Raw genomic sequence first — 18,872 nt, 5'->3', positions numbered from 1 at the left:
AATGATGAGAGATGTTTTCTTTGTGGATTAACTAAGCATGTCCTGAGTATACTGAAGCAAACGTCATTTTATATTAAAACCAAAGCATATTCATTTTAGCAGCTTTTGATTGTTTACGTTTCACATACACAGATTTGAGTTAGGCAATGTGGATTATGCTGGTTAAAATGATATTAAACTCCTGACACAGAATATCCCCACTCAATAAGTTTAAACCTTCAGTTCCATTCAAGTGGGAATAAAAAAGCCAACATGCTGCAGGTTTGCCATGTAACTATTCGGCAGGCCCATAAATCGTCCATTTCCCCTATGCAAGAACCATAGGGGACTGCAGCGTTATTAAAAAGGAAATCCAATTTATAACCTTTAATCAAGTAGGCCACTGATTGCTTTGTGGAACAAATGGAGGATATTGCAAGGACTCTGTCTGTAATGAAAACCCCAATGACTTTCATTTACAGCATAACCTTAAGAGTACAAAAAGAGAGGGGAGATACAGAAGGAGGAGCAGGACAACAAAAAGTTGCTTATTTTCCACTTACCCGACCTACTAAAACAGGATCGGGGCCTGTGTACTCCTCAATGACAAAGAATTGGTTCCAGACCCAGCCCCGTTTGGAGCGGTGAAGCACCTGGCCCTCTTTGCCTCTCTCTCTGTGTCTATGTAAAGACAGATGCCGACGATGGCCGCGCTCCCTCGGTCCTGAGCCCCTGTGCGTCGCCGCCGCTGCAGCGCTCCATAGTGCGGCTCCCAAACACAAAAAGATCACCTGCAGTCTCAGTCCTTCCCACATCCTGCCTGCGCTCTCCACTTCCTCTGGGCCTTCCTGTTTACACCCGTCCTATGGGTTTTAGGGTCCAAAGAGAATACTTGGAATCTGTCTTCTGGCTGGTTGGGTTTCAAAAGGGGCTGAGGAGTTGGGGGAGGACAGGAGCACAAGGACTGCAGACCTCACCGGATTTGACTGGCCATGCGGAGATTCATCACAAAATTGTATTTCGCCTCTTTTTGTCTCTCTCTTTCTTAGGAGCTGATTCTGAAAAGAAGGAACAGATCATCGGTCACATAAGAGGACATGGGTACTGCATGACTAAGTGGAAACAGAAATAAAAAAGTAACGATTGCAGCCTTTCTAAATTATCATTAGTAGTGAGTATTGACTCACTACGGTTCCCGCATAACTGTGAGGCACGTGCTTTAAAATGCTTGTTTCATTCTTGTCTTGGCAGGGTATTAATGGGAACGTAGTTGGTTTGTCGTAAGAGAATGTAAACAGGTGGGACAGAAAATTGGATATGTGTCAAAATGTTGGACCTGTGCATTAATCAATAATATCGACAGGAGAAACCCACTCACTGCGCTTAATTTCATTCTTTGTCCTTTACTACTGACTTTTACTTATTTCAGTTTATTTGAAGCAGTTTTTACTAAATTCAAAAAGGTGATTTTGTTTTCATTTAATTTGTTCATTCATTGTCTCTGGTCTGAAAAAAAGTACAATTTCGCTATTATTGGTACACTTTATCGTTGAGTGCATCGCTTCCCCAAATAAAGACTTATAATCTTAAATTTAGAATTTGAATTGAACCAAAACATATTCAGATATTCAATGTTGGAACATCAATTCTTATGGTTGGTGGTCTTATGCATCAAATTTATGATACATCTCTATATTATAAAATGTCCAAGATTGAGAACCACTGGTATAGACTACTGAAACTGGTATTGTGACAATCACAGGGAGCTCATATGTACGACGCGCTTAATGTGTTGGACCACAGTGGAATTGTCAAAGTTAAATTGACTGTGTTGAAATATATTAATTCATTTTGTAACAGTGTACCCTGAACTAATTAAGCATCAGAGGTTGTAAGCCCATTTGCACTTATTCAATTAGGCATCACCCAGCCAGTGGTCTACAAGCAAGGCATTGTTGCCGCCATTCTCCATGTTGCACAATATAAACCACAAGGCTCACGGCTATTCATGTAAAAATATGATAATTTCGGTTCAATTCCAAAAAAGAAAATGTATTAACAGAGTCCAAAGAACACACATAGTCCGTTTCTATTGAAAACAAAAAAGGTTCATACCCTCAAACTGAAAATTCCCAACACCGATGTCACAAACAAACCCTGCTCTTACAGCTGTCAAATGGATCATTTTCCAGACCTTTATCCAGTGTAAACACTTGTCATGTTACACATCCCATAATTAACCACTTGAGGTGTTGGGTGAAATCCCGTAATGGCCGCTCATCGCTCTCAGGCTGGGTGTAGGTGGATGTGGTATGGGAGTTGGGCCCGCCGGGTATTTTCTCATCCAGTGAGCCGCTAACAACCTTCAGCTTTGACAACAACAGCCACGGTGGCCCGTTGCGCCCACACACATACACGCTCGCTGCACCATCACCAGCCTAATCACAGTGAGTCAAATCCTCACTTCACAGACGTAAGAAGGAGGGGTTTATGAGAGTGTGAAAGGCAGTTGAGGGGCGGATAAAGGAGAGAGAGGACTAAACTGAACCGATTCGATGTCCGCAAAGTAAAGCTTGTAAATATTGTCCAATTGTCCAATATTGTGCATTCAGTGGAGAAGTAGAAAAGCAAGCACCCAAATTCAGGCAGACCTCTGTACTGTCAGGGCCTATAATGATTACATTACATTGCTTTACGCATTTCTTAGTCTTGGCTGTAAATTGGCAGCAGTGCTAGGAAAAAAGACATATTATACCTTCCGTCATTATTGACTAGCCACCAAAATGTCAGCATGCTCCGTTAGTTGGGCCGTTTTTACAGCCTCTCTCAAACGTTTCTTGAGAGCAGGAGCAATCCAGATTATTTACTTGAGCGTTTAATCAACACGGCTGACATAATGCGAGGAACCCGTGCCATTTCAGATGCTATGCAAATTTTAACCAGAAAAGCAAATAACGGACATCTAGAAATGATTTGAAATTATCAACTGCTCACCTTTTAATAAAGTTCATGGGTTTTAATGTAAGACTGAAACTCTTGGCTCAAAGACAAAGATCCAGAAAACCACAACCCACAGCATGTTTTCACAAAATAGTTTCGGGGTTTTTCTTATTCATCATGTCTACATGCTTTGTTTCAAAACTAAACCACTTGATGATTTAATAAAAAAGCAAACATTCCAGTAAATGTTCCACTCCCCCGACTGATTTATTCTCGTCCTGACTGGATCTTTTGTCTTTTGAATTACAAAGGAAGTCTAGAGTCAAGCATGATAAGTGATTCACTAACCCTGCAATATCTGTAACATCTGTAACAGTGATACAGTGTGTTATTTATTAGGCACTCTTATCAGCCAGACGTTTAGTGTTCAGGTGTGTCTACACTAAAACATATTCAGAGGGCAATTTGAGCTCATTTAAAAGGGGGGAATATATGAACGCTCTGTCATTTCTAAAACAGTCAATAGAAAGAAAGAAATGCAGACATTGTATTTTGGGAGTGCAGTATTAGTGTGTATCAGGAGCAGACTGTTGGCGTGTACTGTAAAAGTGAATGCAGGGCAATGGAGGGAAATGCCTCAGTGTTTTGGAACCGCAAATGATCATGCTGCCTTACAGCCTATAATTACTAGTTGAATATATTCAATGGAATATATAACACATCCCTAAAACCAAATATTGAATTCTACACTATAAAATGCCTTGACCTTAATTATAATAAAGAGTTATGGACTCTGCAAGAGCATTACAGAATATGTTTAATGTGTTGACATAATGTTTACGGTATATGCTCTACGTATAAGTCGCCTTGGATAAAAGCGTCGGCCAAATGAATAAATGTAAAATTTAATGAAATACACATCCACCAAACAGAATTGTGAGATTGGACCAATCACTTTAAAAGTAAACAGGACGGAAGGATGGATTGATGCAATGATGCTAAATATGATATAACAATATATCATATCGCTCCTTGTGTACAGAAGTCCTTCTGTAACCTTGCACTCCATATTTTGTGATTTTTATTTTTAGCCACAAATCATCATCTCCTTATCTATCATCCTTCACAAAAACACATTTACACTTTTAAAATGTACTCAAATGTAATCCAATCATAAGAGCAAAGCATGCTGGGAACTCAATCTGTGTAGGTTCAGTCAGTCAATTCAAATGATTCATGTTGCCCCAGCACAAAAGGACTAAGTTATGTCAAACAGTTGCCTATTTATGTCAATTTTAAACATTGAAATTGTGCTTGAAACCAATACAAATGTGTTATATCAACTTATATAGATTAAGTAAAACAAACTGCCTTTACAAAACATTATTTTTATTAAGAATATGATCCTCTTCAATAATCATTTTTATTCGTGTTACACTGAAAGTGCAGTTTACTACTAATATTTTACTAATACTTAAACACACTTAAATAAACCTAAATTCTGTAAGAGCTGTCATGGTCCTACATATTGAATCTAAGGTGCTATGATATACTTCCACACAAAGAAGAATTTAGTAAGAGGAGCAGAGTTAGAGAGATAGAGGAGGATTACAGAATGACACTTGAAATCAAACAGAAGTAAAGCTATTTGTCTGAAAGAGCCAGACCTGAGTGAAAGACAGTTATTCTGTTCTTTGCAGAGTATTTTCAGTTAACAGCCACTTACCCTGTTGGTTTCTAAATTTTAGTACCTATCACTAAACGAAAACAGAAAATGACTGCAATTCAGCTGCAGGCACACTCTGCTCCTCTTGATCTCTAACCACAAACTTACTATCTAATGAAAAGTGACTTGAGAGCAAACGCTAATGTGAGAATGATGTGGTCAGTTGTACTCTGTTTCGCTCCATTTTTCTCTTTATTCCTCTCTCGCTTGTATTTTTAATTCGAATCTCAGCAGAATGCTGTGGTTTAAGACCAGGCAAAAGCACACCTGCAAAACTGGTGTGAAGCAGTAAAGATGATTCATCTCTGTGTTGATTTGATATATGCCACTGTCTGCTTGCTCCCTCAACGCAGCTACGCTCAATGTTGCTCCGAGTCTCCGAGATTGTATTAGTATCTATGTACACATGTACACATAAAGCTTATTCAATCTGAAACGGCCTTTGCGGTAAGCATACAGACACTTCCATATTCATTTCCAGGGGCTTTCTGTTACCAAGAGATAGTGTGGGGTGTTATCTTACCATTAACAGCATATAGTTGAAAACTTAGCAAAGGGTATGGCTGCCTAAGGGAACTATTGATGACCAAGACATGCATCAGTTTCAATTCAATTTTTTGTGAATGTTAAATAAATAATAATTATAAATAATGTGCTGCTGAAGCAGCTGAACTTTATTATTCAACTCCAGATAATGTCACTGGTTTTTGATAGTCTACTGAGATTGGCATTATAAATCATGTTTAAAGGTATATATGAGCATTTTCTAGTTCTAGTCAGTATTCTGAAAGGAAGCGAATTTTGCATATGTAAATTGACTAACTCTCCAAACCTGTATGACTTTCTTTCTTCTGAAGAACAGCAAGGAAAATAGAACTTAACTAAACAACACTGGCACCCATTGACACAAAATAACAAAATAACTGGACTCAAAATGATCAAGGCATTTCACACAATATTTGCTTTTGGGTTCCACAGAAGAAAAAGACATATACAGGTTCTGAACGTCATGAGGGTGAATAAACAATGACAGAATGTTTACATTTGTGTGAACTATCGCTTTAAAAATATATTTCAATAGCGCATAAGTAACCTTAAGCATATGTAGCTTTTTCTATCAACAACCTACAGCAATAATGCATATAATGCAGAACCTGCAAATCTGGAATCTAAGTTAGTTGACTACACTTTGGATAAACTGACCGTTCAATTACAATAAATTACAATTTTCAGAATAGTGCACAGTGTTTCCCATACATTACATTTATTTGTATTTAAAACAGCTTAATTCATTGAAGACTTCCACGCAGCGCTTTGAAGCGCAGCTCCTCTCTCTCTCTCTCTCTCTCTCTCATGTTGCGTGCAGCTCCTCTAAGCTAAACGCCTCTCTCTCTCACATGGCAGTGAACAAATTAAAAGGTGGCAGTATTTTAATATGCGTTACTCCTTGAACTTGCATTTGAACGTAAACAGGCTCAAAGAGTTACTGACAGAGAAGACAGCTGACCGAGTTTATCAGGACTTAACGAAAGGTTAGCAGTGTTTCCCACACATTGACTTTACTTGGGTAGGTATATTAATGGTCGGCCTCCCATAGTCTAATTAATGAATGGGAAACACTGATAATCCTTTCATAACTGGCATCAGAACAGACAATAAGTGAGTTTGGCATTCAGTTGTATTAAAATGTATTTTAATATGACAGATCGGGGAGTAAAAGAGTTAAAACGCAAACATGGCGTGATGACGTCATCAGCACCACAAGTCTCTCAAAACCCTGTGAGAAACACTGGTACATCCGATGTTTTATAGGAAGTAAGTACTGCTTTCTTTGCATTTTCAGAGGCCTTGACAATGTGAACTTATGTGAAGTTTGCTCGTCTCTCATTTCATTTCTTCATGCAACTTCACGTTCTCCTTGGGCACATAGATCCAATCTCATAGAATCAAAGATTCAAATGCTTTCTGCTGTATAATGAACACTTATTTAAGCAAACCAGGTCAAGTTTCTCAAACTGTAAACTTGTGCAGAGTGTCATTTAAATCATTACAGTGGTTGTATGTAGTGGTCTCCTCCAGACAAAATGTCAACCCCATCACAAAGTGATGAAGGTCATAACCGCTTGTACATTCTGCCAAGAAATGAGGTCTTAATTGATGATAAATCATCTCAAATAAACTAGAAATTCTCTCTCGAATGGGTAATTGCTGTCTGAGGGACGGAAGCTAGCAGGCTTTTAAAATGTGCAATGTAACAGGAAGTCATAACCTCTAAACATTACATGCGCTCCTGACGGACCTGAGAAATGAGATGTGTATCTATTCACTTCAAAGTTCCGCCATCAAAGCCAGTGCCGATGCTGTCACGATGAAAAGAGCTTTTTGGTTTCTCATTACCCAGCAGCACTTCCCCTGGTCAGCGATTGTGCTCACAGGGCGAAACCCGACTCTTAATTGCTGTTCAATTACAAAGACTAATCGGTGGAGGTGTTTCACAAACAAAAATCCCTCAGCCCGGCTCACTGCGGTGCACAACTAAAGAGCTGTTTTGAATTCTAAAAAGGTGACAAATTCCGCTCTCTCCTGTATTTCCTGAAAGGTCTCGATTATGAATATGCTCACATTTGTGCTCGGGACTCTGAGTTATGAGGTAAAGGCACATGGTGGAAAAGATTGTGCCTTTGCTGACGTTAGTGTCCATGCGGCTATTCCAGCCAGCACTGCACAGCAGAAATGTCAGGTCAATGGAAACTAGTTTCTTATATATAAGGCATCTAACAGTCGTCCATTCCAGAGTCATTCCAGTCCTCATTGCTCAGACCGATGGTGATGGAGGCTCTTGCGCTTTTTTAATAAAGTCTGCCGCTGTCTCTACAGCTGCTCAGGATGGTGGCACGTGCCCTTGGAGAAGAGAACCAAGTATCACCTTACTAGGGCAAACAAGGCTCAGCATTCTACTTATATTACCTAGAAAGAAATGAAGGTTAGCTGCCTAAAGGCAAGAACAAGAGATCACTGCATTATACAAAGCATACATTGTATTTCCGGAATAACTTGATTTTAGTAGGAAGTGAATTGGCCTCAAATTGATGTCTGCCTTCATTAGACCACAGCAATAATGCAAATAAAGTTAGTGTACATTTAAGACTTATTTTAGGTACAAACTAAGTGTCGTACGTAAAAATGCAGATGGCTGTGTTCGATTGTGTCTTTGAGTCACTCAAGCCAATTGCTAAAGCCCATTAAAGCTTTACTCATAATTATTAAACACAAGGATCAGCTTTTGCACATGTCTGTTAATGATAATTCCTCTCATTATTCATCTGTGCTAACACATTACCCTCCTGTTTATTCATGCAAGCACAAATATGGAAGTATTAATAACAATCTGTAAATCCCCCCAGCCAGCCTGTGTTTCACTGCCATACCTCAAAAAAACATATAAATAAAATAAATAAATACGTTGTTACAAGAGTAAGAGAAATGTGTTACTTTAAATATTTGAATGAATGGTTTAAATATACCGAAAGAACAATTAGCATTTTGCAAATGAAATGGATACATGATTAGTTTCAAGCAATTATCAAGAAAATTGTATAAAAAATCTAAAGATAATCAGTTTGAGGCGATGTTCACTATTAAACAGTTTACATCTACAGAAATAGCTTGTGCATGGTTGACTTTAAACTATTCAGCAATCAAAGATGATTTCGGCATTCTCTCAGCTGACGCCTTTAGATGTCATTCAACATGGTTTCTTATTATTTAAGAGGATTGTTTCTTTCTTCTTTTTCTCCTCTTTACACATCAATAATATTTTAATTATGTCTTCAGTTATTACACTATTCCAAAACGCACATCATAGTTTAACAGTATATCCAAGAAAACTAATGACTGGCTTGAAAAAACACTGACTAAAGACAGCTGCATTTCCACAGAGCTTCAATCACAGACAAGACACTTCATTCATTATTCAAGTGTACAAGGCTAATAAAGGCCCTGTGTTTTCTCTTTTGTCTGATGCACAAGGCCGCAGAATATTTCTGTCACTGTGGAAGATATGCTTACGTATTTTCCTTTAAACAGCTCCATTACAAAGAGGTGAATGGTGAGGCCCTGCCAAAGCCTCTCATTCCCAAACCTTTTCATTTCCTGGAAAATGGAGGACTAGTCAGGGCTTTCAGACAGCCGCGTCCCGGAGGATCCGGGGAGCAGGAAACCGCATGTCTGGAATTGATTTGAGGCAAAGGGAAAATAAAATACTTGGGATTCTTGAGGTTGGGGGGGGACAGAAGACAAAAAGTCTTGAATCCCTGAATCCCACCAAAGCTATGTATGGAGACGCAGAAGCGAGAAAGAAATGAGGCTATTATATGCTACTGTGACAAAGTTAGGGTGGATTTAGGGAACCGTTTCAAGTCGCAGAGCCTAGGCAACTTATCTGACCTGCCAACTCCAATATTTAAGTCGCTAGGCATATTTCAATAAAACTCCCATCTGAATTTCAGTGTCGATTTTTTTAAATCCTTTCTTTATGGCGCTAGCATCTGCAAGCTACTTCAATGCTGAGGTCGCTTGACTGACAGCTTTATTGTTTGACTTTTTGCAGAGATGATTGAAAAGCAAATAGCTCATTGATAAACATCACTCGATTTTTGAATACCTTTTCACCGAGCTTCACCTCTGAGGAGAGGTTAATTCACTCAATTGGTGAACAGAGAAATTAAACCTCACAGCCATCTCAATAGCGTGCACAACGGAAAAGGAACGACATAAAATGATAAGCTAGCTGCTTTGACACAGAACTGCGGAGAAAATGAAGGAATGTGCATCGCTTCATATATCAAGTCAATAAATAAATAAACAACAGACGTGTCTTAAAGTATCATGTCCCAGATCATACTCTCTTTGTTTACACAGTAATCAATAAATATAGACAGAATAAACAGAAATGCCACCTTATCTTTAAAAGTCCTACATTATGAATCATCTTTACTCCACCTATAAAAAGAGAATTCTATGTACCAACATAGCGCTGTAGCAGTATTGGGAAGAATATATATATTTTAATTCCGTCACCAACCAAGAGCAAAGGGACCATCTGACCATCCCAGCTCCTTCTCAGACAAGTCCATATCCAACCAAGAGCAAAGAGGGACTGGGACTACTTGTCAAATTAATGCTACATTTACAATACTTAGTATTTGATAATAAACTTACATCACATGACAGCACTTTGAAGTTATAACTGCACACAGATACGTTAGGCCATTACTGTTTTCCCTGCTTACAACATTCCTTTATGGTCTGATATCGATCACAAAATTACATCTAAACAGTTTCAACAAATGAAATTTCCTAAATCACAACTACTAAGCTCTCCCTATTTTTCATAAAGATTGACTCAGTAGCGTTTAATCAAAGTCACTGAATGCAGCTGTGACAAGTCAGAAGAGACCTGGCCCTCCTGGCAGCTTTTATTTATCATTGGAGTTAGGGTTCCTCGCAACAGGCCCGTGTTGGCGTGCTCACCGGGAGACTGTTTTTATAAGATATTATTTATTGGAATGATCTTGCTTGTTCTATAAACACCATGCGCTGTGTTTATATATTTTCTTTATTTTTCAGTTTTTCTTATTTTCTCCAATAAAGCTGCTTTGGAACAATGCACATTGTGAAAAGCGCTATATACATTAATTTAAATTGAATGCATATATGAAGACTTTGGTTCCCAAATTTTTTCATTATGGCTTAAACAAACTAACTGCAATTTGATTGATATATATTGGAATGCACAATAAACTGGGGTATCTCATTTTGGAACCAAACTCTTTATATATACAGTATATGTGAGGAGCAGAAAGATACAATCCAACATGTAAAGTCACAATTTCATTGCTACATAACAGATCTCATGGGTGCGGGCAGCAGACCTGAAACCGTCCATATGGTTGTTAAACCAACACAGAACATATGAAGGTGATGAGCAGGAAGAAAATGAAATGTGTGTGTGTGAGAGAGAATGGGTTCAGGGTAAACAAGGCCAGCAAAAAGGGAAATCAAAAGAAGAGAATATGGAATGTCAGAGAGCACTTCACTGCTTCCAATTTCTTCTTATCAATGATGAAGACATTTGAACAGATGACTGTGGCATTGAGCCTATATCCCTAATCCCTCAACAGAGAGGAGATGCATGGGGAGCTGGGACTGAACCTGACACCAAAACTGACACACAAAAGCATTTGTCATTTCCCCAACCTCCTACTAAACCAGAGGCTCTTAACTGAGGGGGCGAAGCCTACTAGGAAGCCTCAGAACATTTCAGAGGGAACCAAAAAAAAGTAATTTAAGTGACTTAAAAGTATTTATTTAAATTATTTAACTGATATTATTCAAGGGACTTAAATGAAAGAAAAAAATCTAATGAATAAAATCTGCTAAAAACATACATAAAAGTGTGAATATGTGCTGTATTAGAATGTACAAGCACTGCTAAGGTCCTACTTGCAGATATTGCAGTTACAACCAAGTAAAATAGACAATTTTGTTATATAAAAATATACTTTGACTTTTCAGATTGGAACATCTTGTTTTTACTACTTTACTACTCAACTATTCTGAATGATTAACTCATGCATCTCTTAAGAAAGTTAGAGTCAAAAGTTACTAGCAAATTTAATTATGAACAATATCTAAGGAGCTTTTATGGCCTTTCCCAGCAGCTCCTTAAAAATATAAAAATCCATTACTGTGTTAAAAACCTTGAAATAAATCATGATGAATGATTGTAGTGTATTGACAGAGCTATTTTCTATTAATAAAAAGCTTGAACACTGTGTATAATTTCAACAAGATTACAAAAGAAAGCATAAATCACTGATTCTTTATATCAATGGTATGGCTTCAAATAATATTTTCATATATAGCAAATAAGACAGTTGCATGAAAAAAATATTTTGTTTCACAGAAAATGTATAGCAAATGGATCTGGAATGACACAAGAGTGGGTAAATAATAACAGAACATTCCATTTTAGGTAATCTCTTCTTTTAAACTGATACATCAGAAAAAACGACAACAATAGCAAAAACTGCAGAGTCTGAGTTTTGTCCCCGAAAAAACATTAAGCTGCTTTTGGAACATTTGTGAGGGCATTAAAAAGAATGCATCTGTCTCTCAACATGAACAATTTGAAGCCCAAGCTTCCCTCTTGGTACGGCTTAGAGACCCTGAGAGGTGGTTAAAACAGGAAGATGCCTGTCCTCAATCCTCCAACCCAATCCACCCCTGCCATGCACCGCTGACTCAACAAAGATGCTCTGTCTTCCTTAAAACATCTGGTGACAACTGCCTACCAGCAGGACTCCTTTGAGATGGCCGCAAGCCACCAATTAGGTGTAAATGATTCAAAATGGGAGAAGGGATTGATATAATAACACAAACCTTAGACCCGTGGACCGGCAGGGAGTAAACAAAAAGAAAGTGTAGACAGAGGGCCACAATCCTACAAGCCATCTATCGTTTCAGGACCTTGTGCTTTAGAGCAGGGGTCATTAATAAGTGCTGCATTTTTCGATCCGCTTGCTAGTGAATAATACACATCTAACTCTGTAGATCTTTGGCTTAATGAGCCAAATTGTAGAGTATTAGTTTAATATTGTGTTTGTCAAGACATTTTGGGATAAGGTAAATATATTGAGAGCTATAGATTTTCACAATGTAGGACATTAGAGTGCTTAAAGGTGTCACATACTACATATAGTCAAACATATGGCGCATTTCCACTACATGTACTGCACGGTACATCCCGGTAGAGCTCAATTTGAGTGGTTTTCCACTGGGTAAAGTACCTGATACTTTTTTAAGTACCACCTCGGTTGAGGTTCCATAAATACTAAACTGACGGTACCATGCAGTGGAAAAGCCGCAATACACACCAGTTGCAAATATGTCATTTAAAAGCTTTTTTAAAAAGAAAGTAAGGTACAAGATATCGCCTTTTAAAACTCTTCCATTATAGATGTTTTTTTCCTATCCCATCCAACATTGAATACAGTGTAACTGCCTCAATTTCTCGTCCACTGCTTTTTTAACCTATACGTTATGACCTTTGCACACATACACACACATCCGACACAAATGTGAATGCGCCTCATGGGGCTTTCGATGTCCATTGACACAATCCGCCATTTCAAGAGCAGCACAAAGGCGGCTGGCCTGCCCTGTTGATTTTGAACGCAGTTGCCCAGGCCCCAGTGCACATGGTCACACTTACTGTGCAGCGGTGGAAATTAAGAAGATAGTTATTTGACAGGTACTGAAGGAAGAAGGGCAATCCTTTCTTTATTCTAGCAATGGGAAAATGAGATTGTTAATCCTCTGGGGCTTACATTTGTTTTCTGTATCTCTAAATTTGATTCCCCAGGGATTTACGAACCATCATAATCCCCTGACAAGGGAGTTCCACTTTCTTTATTCCGTTTGCCGGCCCTCTTTATTTATTTATTTGCTATAGTCCAGATTAATTAAGATCCTACTGCAGGGAGATTTCACATTTGGAAAGAGAAACTGGACTTTTTGTTTTGCATTATCAAAACTATAAAGGTACTGTACAGCAGAAAGTGCACAATTGGAAAGAATAATGCTTCACATACTGTCCTAAACTTAAATTATGTATTAGACTCGGTTCTGTCAGGGCTTCTGGTAGAGCATATTTAGGCTAACTGGTATTTTTCAAGTGTACAAATTTGATCAAAGTGCCACAAATATCAGCAGTTGCTTTGAACTGCTGCGCCACAATTGATTTGTCATTTCTGTATCTCAGTTTAATCAAAACTCTTGCTTACGATCAATAGTTCCAGTGAGTCTGAAAAACACCCACAGAATATCAAACATACTGTAAAATTCTTCCAGGGCTGCTGATTTGGATGAATGGGAGACTACTTATCTATTTATGGCGATAAACTAAGAACTAGTAGGAAGAAGATCTATCTTCTACCATAGCAACAAGACAATAAATCTTGTCTTTCATCCCGCGCGTCTAGTACTAAATTTATAATCTCCATCTAAAATCCAGAAGGCTTGGTATTTCGTTTCGATACCTAGAGTGTGCCGAGCTAATGCCGGGTCCCTTGGTCAAACGGTTTAAGACAACAGAATCATCTACACATGAAGAGAGAGAGAGTCCTCTATAAATGTCACACACACTAATTTATACCAGTCAAGAGCCGGGGTCAGGGGTAAAAGCTCAGGGGGGGCTAACTGCTGCAAATGTTGTCATTACCATCCCACTCCCAGGGCATTTGCCAAATTCGAGGATCGCTCTTCTTTCGTAATTTTTCAAACATTGTAGACAACACAGGATTAGAGGCTGCTCACAATCATGATATATGGCAAAGCTAGGCCACTAGCCATGATCAAAATTATGCTGAAAAGATTAGCCCCGGCTCTAACATAAGAGCACACGGCTGCCTGAAAAGCCATGTCAAGGCGCATTATTTCACGTTGCTTTGCATTTCTCAGATCCGATGAGAACTGTCACATATTGATGTAATAAAATAATGCGAGGGGAACGCTCTCAACCCCGCAGGAGTCATTGTCACAACATCGGAATGAAGGTGCACATTTTTAAACCATATGGCATTTTGGTGTATCACAAATCATTCTGTCACAATAAATAAATCAACAACTGCTTTTTCTTTGGTGTACAAGGGAAACTGAACCGAGGGGTATATTTACATCAAACATCTGACAATGCAATGCATCTTTATAATGCAAGTTTTTCTAGTGCAGTCCACTTGAGTGTGTAAGAGTTTGATACAAAATAAACTATGCTTTTCGCTGTGAACTGTACCGAATGGCGTGCATCTCCTCGCTTCTGTGTATGATTGCATCATTTTGTAACATGTGATATCATGTCTAAAGTTGGCCAATACCACTGGGATCCATTAATCTTCGAGTTTGATTATTGAAGTGAAGTTTATTTTCACAGCATGCAGAGATAAGTCATCTTGGCACTCTCAAAATGCCATTTCTAAAACTCTCGTCTATCGCAAAAAGGACGACAATATACGTGAGAATAAGAGCGAGCCGCAGAAAATGTCAGTCAGATGCATAATAATGGCAGCAGTTCTCCCATGAGTTTCACAGACTCTGTCTGTGTGAATCCTTTTGGCAAACTTATTTTTGTGAGGGTTTCACAGGGGCTGTTCGATTCACAGAGGTCATGCTGTGAAAAAATCGTACAATTCTATCCCAGCTACCCAAGCGGAAAAATCATTTAGTTAAATGGACGAGTGTGCCTTCAAGCCGCATGACGTTGAAAGTTGTATATAAGTGTTGCATCTTACAGGACCAGGGAAACAGCTGCTGTGTGGGCCACGTTGCCAAGTACGTCCAATTTGGGATTGTATGGCAGAGTTCCATTATTTCGTCTTTTCTGTCCATGTACAAATATTGATTCTAACAATTTTCTCTGGTACTTTCATACTTAACATTCCCTTTATTGTTTTATAAAAATCAAAAACTTCATAGAGTTGTAGGCTGAACTATCACTATTATCACAGCTAAGTATGTGCACCATCCCAGAAAACCTTCCTGACAAATATATCACACACTAACTAGTTATGACAAACTGGAGAAACGCTCGGTCTCATAGCCAATTAGGAATGGGAAAGCACCGTGGAGGGAAACTCGCTATACCCCTTCATACTTACACTGCTAGAACAGCAGCTGAGGATGGAAAAAGGTTAAAGTATTAAATGCTATATGCTCTGGGCCTGCAAATGACTTCTGGTGACATATTGAATTTCATTTAGTGCTACGCTAGCATCAAATCAACTTTGGGAGCTGGGAGGCAGACTCACAGTCACAGCTCTGAACCGCCGGAATATCAATGATGGCCGTTGATTCACTACAGTAATGAGAGTGCATGAGAAATGGGCTCTTGGTAGAACGTACTAGAGGATGGACACAAAGGGATTTTGAATTAGCAGACGTATCAGCCATCATCAAGAAATATGACTTTTATGTCTTTATATTATTCTATAAGCAGTTGTTCTGTCTGTAAAACAGTTGAAAAGTCACTCAGTGTGACAAGCTGAAAGAAAATACTTTTATCAGCCATTGAAAAGGTGAATATCCCAAAAGATGTAAATATTTGGGTAAAAATCATTCTATAAAAACTGCTTTTTGTGTAGCATAAAATTTCTTGTTTTTTTACAAGGTCTAAATGTCTGCCAGGTTATTTTGGGACCTTCGGCGGTGTAGATCTTTTCTAGGAAAGCCATTTAAAGACTGAACGTCTTGAAACTTTAATTGAATATTCCTAGTCTAGATTTACAAATGCATGTAAAAATCTGCAAGCACGTATATCCAATCACAGCCCATTGAGTTTTGCTGCTCCCCAACTGCAAGACTGCAGGACTGCAAATCTTAAGGCATGAGAAGGGTAATTAACAGCCTAGTCGTGAAGCCTGGCAGAGCAAGTTATCCTCGCAATAAAAGCAAGTGGGACCTCTGATCAGCCTTCTGCTCGAAAGAAATTCTTGAGCTATCCTTCACGTTCAACCTGTAAAAACTAGCAAACAGACATATGAAATACATAGAGAGGTATCTCTGCAACTAACAATATTTAGCTATGACACAGTGTGTGCATGTGGCTGACAGCTCTGTCTCGTATAGAATTTAATCTGCAACAGAGCCGTTGCATGCAAAACACACTATGGGACTTTCTGAAAAGGGCCTAAGCGAATGAGGAAAAATGATGAAATTGGGTTTGGGCAAACATGGGGCACGGGTGAACAGATTAGGCCTGTTTATGGTGTAAATATGCAGGTCACAGCTGCAGGGAGGCGATGCCACAATTTTCATCTTTGAAACACATGACACAGCCTCCTGCCAGACGTTACCGTTATTTGTTGCAGGAATGTCAGACAGACCTAAATTACTAAAATGCTCAAAGCTGTATGTTTCCAGGAATTATGGGGACACGGTGAACAGAAATGAATGTAATGCTCCTTCTTTTTGCGCATTTTTCTTCATAATGTATTATTGCTATCTAATTACCACCATTTGAAGTATAACTGTTCTGAATATAAATGACCAGAAATGTCTCTTAGATGAAAATACAAAAATGGATATTAAAGATGTATGATGGAAAGTAACAGAATACCAAAGTCCAAATATGATCGAAACAACATAATAAAAGCACCCTTAAAGGGTTTGTCGAGAGCACTCCTATATTGGCCGCAAACAACACTTTCTGGGCCTGATTTCCAACACTTCAAAAGAGACAAGGGAGAACTAACCGAATGAATAAGCATCCACGAGCAAACATGCATGCCGCCCAACACAGGCAGCACAAAAACAAATAACCTCCGCCCAATCCCCCACAAGCATAAGCTGGTGCAATCAAAAGCTTCTTCAGACGCAAGAACAACAGACGCATCTGATTGGCTGTTCACAAAAGTATCACAATGGTTTAACCTGCATCTGAGATGGAGAATACCGAAAAAACGACAGACTGCTTAATTTCTTTTAGCAAATATCCGTTATCAAATTTTTAAATATAAATACTACATTAAAGGGATATTTCACCAAAAATGTTGAATTCTATTATCGTTTATTCAACAACGAGAGCCCCAAAGAGTTCCACATCTGTTTCCATGTCTATGTTCTGTTGAACACAGGGAAAGATATTTGGAAGAATGCTTAGAAACAAACATTTCTTGGACCGCATTGACTACCATAGTAGGAAAAATTACTTTATTATTTGTTCTGTTGAAAACAAAAGATATTTAGAAGAACATAGGACAGCAAACAGTTCTGGGGCACTTTTGGCTAACATTGTTAGTTTTCCGACTATGGTAGTCAATGGGGTCCAATAACTGTTTGGTTACAAGCATTCATCCAAATATTTTTCTCTTTGTTCAACCAAACAAAGAAATGTATACAAATTTGGAACGACTAGAGAGTTTTCATTTTTGGATGACTATCCCTTTAAAGTAGTATATATATATATATATATATATATATATATATATATATATATATATATATATATATATATATATATATATATATGTATGTATGTATTATTGATTTTCTTTATATGAATATAGTGAATTGTGTACATATACTACTAAATTATATTAAATGTTTAATTTTATTAATTCATTCATTGAAATAGACAGTACAAGAGAAGTGACTACAGTAACTGAACTTTGCCATTCTATCGCTATTTTTTCTAATTATAATATGAATACAATCTGTAAAATCTCAACAATAGACACATTTTAAAGCTACTGTATTTATGTAGGAATTTGTACCTGCAATTTTGAAAAGTTCAGGACACTTAATAATTTAAAGAGCCATGGAAACTCAAAAGAACAATAGAATGTATTCCGACCGTCAAATAATGATAAATACAGACCGGGAAGTCACCTTCTCCTCTCATCTGAATCTAGAATTGCCTCTATTCACCTCTTACTATACATATTCAATGAATTGTTGATAAGAAAGAAATTGTACAAGTCAATCCATATTCTGGCAGCCGTGTTTTCTGTGTCCTGTGTGGGAGACAACCGAGGGGTGAAATGAGTGGCTGATGAATGGCTACCCCCTTTTCACAGCTAGTCATCTATTCTTCTTTTCATTTCTTTTCCTGGCCATTTTTCTTCCCAAGAGGAATCTCAAATCAGGGTGAAAGTAATGAGTTTGTCCCTGATGCATCACCACCACCAGCGTCAAAACCACATTGTCGCAACCGCCATTTTCTTTTCGGTGAGAAGGCAACACAGACCCAGCCTGGCACAAGCATGCGGGTTATATGTCTGTCTGTGAGTGTGCACTTGTGTATCTGAGTGCAACAACGTAAGGTCAAAAAACTGTGATTGTGTTGGTAATGTATGTAAAAGTTGAGAGCCGCGGAAGCTTAAGGAGACCACGGGGTCAGCAAAACGCTTCACCCTGTGAATGCTGATATTCCTGGCACCACTCCTCTCTTGAGGGTTATGTTTATGGATAAGCTCTTGAATATGTATTCTTCAGATTATGAAATGTGCCTTTGAACGACTGTCCTTTATTTCCTTCAAAAGAGGTCACTGACCCCCCGTCGCTGACAGTCACCTGACTCGAGTCCAAATTAAATCACTCCACTTTTCATCCTTGACTGTCCTTTATTTTGCAGAAGAGGCTCCTATAGTGCATCATATTACCTGTGTGAAAA

General features: G+C 38.4%; 1 protein-coding gene across 1 annotated transcript in view; it reads right to left on the bottom strand.

Annotated features, from left to right (window-relative positions):
• cdh11 (cadherin 11, type 2, OB-cadherin (osteoblast)) overlaps positions 1–18,872 on the bottom strand; it is a 47,145-nt gene that overhangs the window by 14,847 nt on the left and 13,426 nt on the right. The window contains exon 2 of the mRNA XM_079457187.1: positions 543–1,037. Coding sequence (XP_079313313.1) covers positions 543–794 — 252 coding nt within the window. The 5' untranslated portion in view covers positions 795–1,037. The remainder of the gene's footprint in view (positions 1–542; positions 1,038–18,872) is intronic.

This window comes from Barbatula barbatula (assembly GCF_947034865.1).
Source record: "Barbatula barbatula genome assembly, chromosome: 1".
In the NCBI taxonomy this organism is placed as follows: domain Eukaryota; kingdom Metazoa; phylum Chordata; class Actinopteri; order Cypriniformes; family Nemacheilidae; genus Barbatula; species Barbatula barbatula.
Note: the sequence above shows the minus strand (reverse complement) of the source record. Positions and strands in the feature narration are given on the sequence as shown.